A 4,306-nucleotide genomic window follows, 5' to 3' on the forward strand; every position below is an offset into this window, starting at 1 on the left:
GTGTGTGTGTGTTCAACTGTAAGAGTTAATGGTTAATGGGTACACCCATTCTCTGGCTTAGTCGATTCCAAGAAAAAAAAAAAAAGGTTACCGGTGGCCAGGTAGCCAGGTGGAGCTTCCAGCCCCTCCTCCAGCGGGCACCCCGCCCCTCGAGGCTGGGACCAGAGCAGGCTGAGCCTCCAACTGACTCACCTTACAGCCGCTCTGAAACCCAATGCCAGGGTACAGAGGCTCCAGCCTCCGGGGAATTACGCAGACCTCCGCGACGCTCCGGAGTCATACGGGCTGACATGGAAGCGCCATACCGGGGCCTGGGCCGCTGTGTCGGCTGCTTCTGGCTCGCAGTCGCCTTTGACATTGTGGGACTGCTCGTCCTTCTCCTCGGGGTGTTTGTCAACGTGTTCTTCTACGACCTGCTCATCTACGCGGGGGCCATCGTCATCTTCCTCAGCCTCATCTGGTGGGTGTTCTGGTACTCCGGGAACATCGAGGTCCCCCCGGCGGAGCTGGAGGATGATGTCGGCTTATTGAAGAAGAACAAGGGCGCTCTGGGCGGCATCGGCGGCGCGGTGCGGCGCCTCTCCAGCCGCGTGTCCAGCGGCATCAGGTCCTCGCTTCGTCGGAACGGAGGAGCGCCCGGGACGCGCGCGGCCCCCACGCAGATGTCAGCCAGGGGGCCGTCGGTGGTGGCCCCGCGGGCGGAGCAGGTGGCCGTTGCCATGGCAACGATGACCCCACAGGAGGACATCCCGCACACTGCTGTGTCCTCAGTGGCGGGTAGTGACGTGGACATGCCGAAAACGACAACAGAGACTTCACCTGCGTAGTGCAGGCCGACAGGTGAGGCAGAGGACAGGTACACAGCTCAGAATGCCTATAGCAGTCCTACATGGACTGTCCAACACGGTTTAGGCCTATGGGCCTAGTAGATATGAATATGCATAGGCCTACCTGTCAACAACCTGTTAATAATAACCTTATATAGGCCTAGTGTACACCTTAGGCTATATATAGTTTTACTACATAACTTCCCTACCTATTTACATAAACTACAGTTTATACATTTGACATTATAGCATATAGGCCTAGCCTACAGTATCGGTGTCCTTGAGTTTTGTGTTATTATTATTATTATTATTATATACTGTATATATCTCTACAGCAACTTCCTTCCTAGATTCTAACTGGACTTTGTTCCCTTTATGTCATTGATCTTCATGCCTACATATGGTTTTATATATTTATAAGAGCTCTGTTTATGTTAAAACCTGAAACTTAAAAAAAGAAATTGCGCTCTTATTAATAATTATATTACTATTATATGTTACATAAGTCTTATGTCCCTTAGTCGTGATGGAAAGGCTGTTTCAAAGGCCCCTTCCCACTGCTATAACTTTAATGAAAAAATACAACCTTTTGATCTTATTTATTAGTTTTTATTGTACCCTATGTCATTTGTATTTGTAGAATGTAAAATCCTCAAGTCATTAAAACTCATAACCTGCAGAAATAACACATAACATAAACGTCCCCAGTTAAGTTTCCCCGTCTGTGTTCAAAAGGAAAAGTTTGCTTTTATATTTTAATATATTTATACGACTAAAGCTAAATCTAATCCAACAATTGTTTTGGACTCTGTCCGTTCCGCAGCTTTACAAATATAACTTAAAATACAATACAATGAGCATATCTCAACACATACTCATGCAACACAACCCATGCTCTCATATACTGTACATAGCACCTGTATAGTAATACTCTCATATACTGTACATAGCACCTGTATAGTAATACTCTCATATACTGTACATAGCACCTTTATAGTAATACTCTCATATACTGTACATAGCACCTTTATAGTAATACTCTCATATACTGTACATAGCACCTGTATAGTAATACTCTCATATACTGTACATAGCACCTGTACAGTAATACTCTTAATACTCATCACCTTTTCGTATACTCCATTATACTGTACCTCAGCACCTGTACAGTAATACTCTCATATACTGTACATAGCACCTGTACAGTAATACTCTCATATACTGTACATAGCACCTGTATAGTAATACTCTCATAAACTGTACAGTAGAAAGGTACCTGTATAGTAATACCCTCATATACTGTACAGTAGAAAGGTACCTGTATAGTAATACTCTCATATACTGTACATAGCACCTGTGAAGAAATACTCTCATATACTGTATAGTAGACAAGTACCTGTATAGTAATACTCTCATATACTGTACAGTAGACAAGTACCTGTATAGTAATACTCATAAACATTAGACAGGTACCTGTATAGTAATACTCTCATATAGACTGGTACTTGTATAATAATACTCTCATGTAGACATGTACCTGTAATACAATACAACAATAGTAAGCACATTAACTCATTCTTCCAATATTGCACAACTCTAATAGCCTACTTATTGGACAAAGGACATATAGAACTAATATATTGCATAACTTCCATACTGCAGCGCCCCAACAGCCTGCATATTGCAGAACTATCAACACTACCAACAAAGCCAGGTTGATAGTGTTGTGTTTATGTATCTGGTGTCGGATCCACTGTACTATACAAACACATCTAATATGGATTCGGATTGGATCTTTATTTATTACAACGGTCTAGAATACTGGAACCATAGAAATAACATGGACTTATTATATCCATATTGTTTTTATGAGGGCGTTCTCCTAGCTGAGTAGCACTGGATTGTCTTTCAGCATAATGGAGTTTAAATGTGGAACTAAAAGCACCTGTGGCTGTGAAAAGTCTTATCACTGGATTAGTCATTAACCCCCCCCCTCCCCCCCGCTCACTAAAAGACAAGCCCTCCGTTTACACAATAGCAGGCTTACCTGAACCTCAGGAGCCTTCTGATTGGCCGCTGGCGTCTCCACGCATGATTTAATGATGGATCACCTGTTTCCTCCTCTGCAGGGACCTGACCAGCCTGCGTGTCTTCACCTGACTCCCCTGGATCCTCAACTTCTCCACTGTTTGTGTGCTTTATGAGACATTAATAGTTATGGATGATGATATCTGGAAAATATGTTGTGGAGTCTTTAACAACATCAAAATGTATGGTTTTCTGAGTTTCTCAGTACAGTTTTCTATGGATAGTGGTAGGAATCAGAGGGTACCTCACCATGTACTGTAGGCCTCATTTGCGGGGGGGATGGGGGGGGGGTCAAAACTGGACTTTTTGCAAAGTTCTTATACCTTTCTAAGGTTTTGGATGCTTATTTGCATGGTTTGTCGCTTTTTTATAGTTTTTTGAGGCAATTTTTTTGCCGTTTTTTGTTGCCTTTTGAGTTTTTGTAGCACTTTTTTAGCAGGTTTTGTCACCCATTTAGAGTATTTTTTGGACAATTATTTTTAGGTTTTTAGTTTTTGTCCCCTTTTTGAAGATTTTTCTGGGACAATTATTGGAGGTTTGTCGCATTTTTATGTTTTTTTGAGCAATTTTTTGACATTTCTTTGTTGCTTTTTGAGATTTTTTTAGCACTTTTTTGCAGGTTTTGTCACCCTTTGAGTATTTTTTTGATAATAAGATGTTGTAGTTGCCTTTTTTTGTCACTTTCTTCCGTGGCCTTTTGATGTTTTGTCACTTCTTCAAGTGTTTTTACAACGTTTTTGGTCTAACTATGAATACATAATGCCTGTGAAAAGGTTAATTGCAGCTTTTCTTGCTTTGTTATGCATTTACAAACTGTGAAACGTTTTCCACTCTCTGGCTCCTATCTTGTCTTGAGCTCGGTGCAAAGTGTCAGCAGCACCCACGTCGTTTGAATAGCAAATTCACCTGCACCCATCTGTGCACCCATGGGTGTGCTGGTCTTACAGGGAGGTGTGTTCAGGTGCATTCTGGGTGTGCTGGTCTTACAGGGAGGTGTGTTCAGGTGCATTCTGGGCGTGCTGGTCTTACAGGGAGGTGTGTTCAGGTGCATTCTGGGTGTATTGCTGTCTTGAGGCAGCAGGACGTGATCCCGCCATTAACCAACAAAAACCTGGTCTAAAGTCAATAATGCAGCATTTCATTGTTATTTTAACAGGGAATTAGTAAAATAGACTTATGAACAGCGCGCTCACTGCTTGTTCCACACACACACACACACACACACACACACACACACACACACCCACATATGAACACACACACAGGAAAGCACAGCAGCACACACACATGCAAAAGGTTACATCTAAAATATGACGGTGCAAATCTGCCATCATAATAGCAATGCACTTAGGTCCAAACTCACCTGGTTGTTAAAGGGAATGGGAGAGGAC

The 4,306-nt window shown here is 42.6% G+C and overlaps 1 protein-coding gene across 1 annotated transcript; it reads left to right on the top strand.

Moving 5' to 3' along the window:
* Positions 1–30: 30 nt before the first annotated feature.
* Positions 31–4,005, top strand: LOC116703545 (transmembrane protein 238; the record flags this gene model as incomplete). Its single annotated transcript, XM_032538343.1, is given in 2 exon segments — positions 31–840; positions 2,957–4,005. A coding segment is annotated over 1 exon segment (792 nt). The 3' UTR covers positions 828–840; positions 2,957–4,005.
* Positions 4,006–4,306: the final 301 nt, after the last annotated feature.

This window comes from Etheostoma spectabile, chromosome 15 (assembly GCF_008692095.1).
Source record: "Etheostoma spectabile isolate EspeVRDwgs_2016 chromosome 15, UIUC_Espe_1.0, whole genome shotgun sequence".
Taxonomy (NCBI): Eukaryota; Metazoa; Chordata; class Actinopteri; order Perciformes; family Percidae; genus Etheostoma; species Etheostoma spectabile.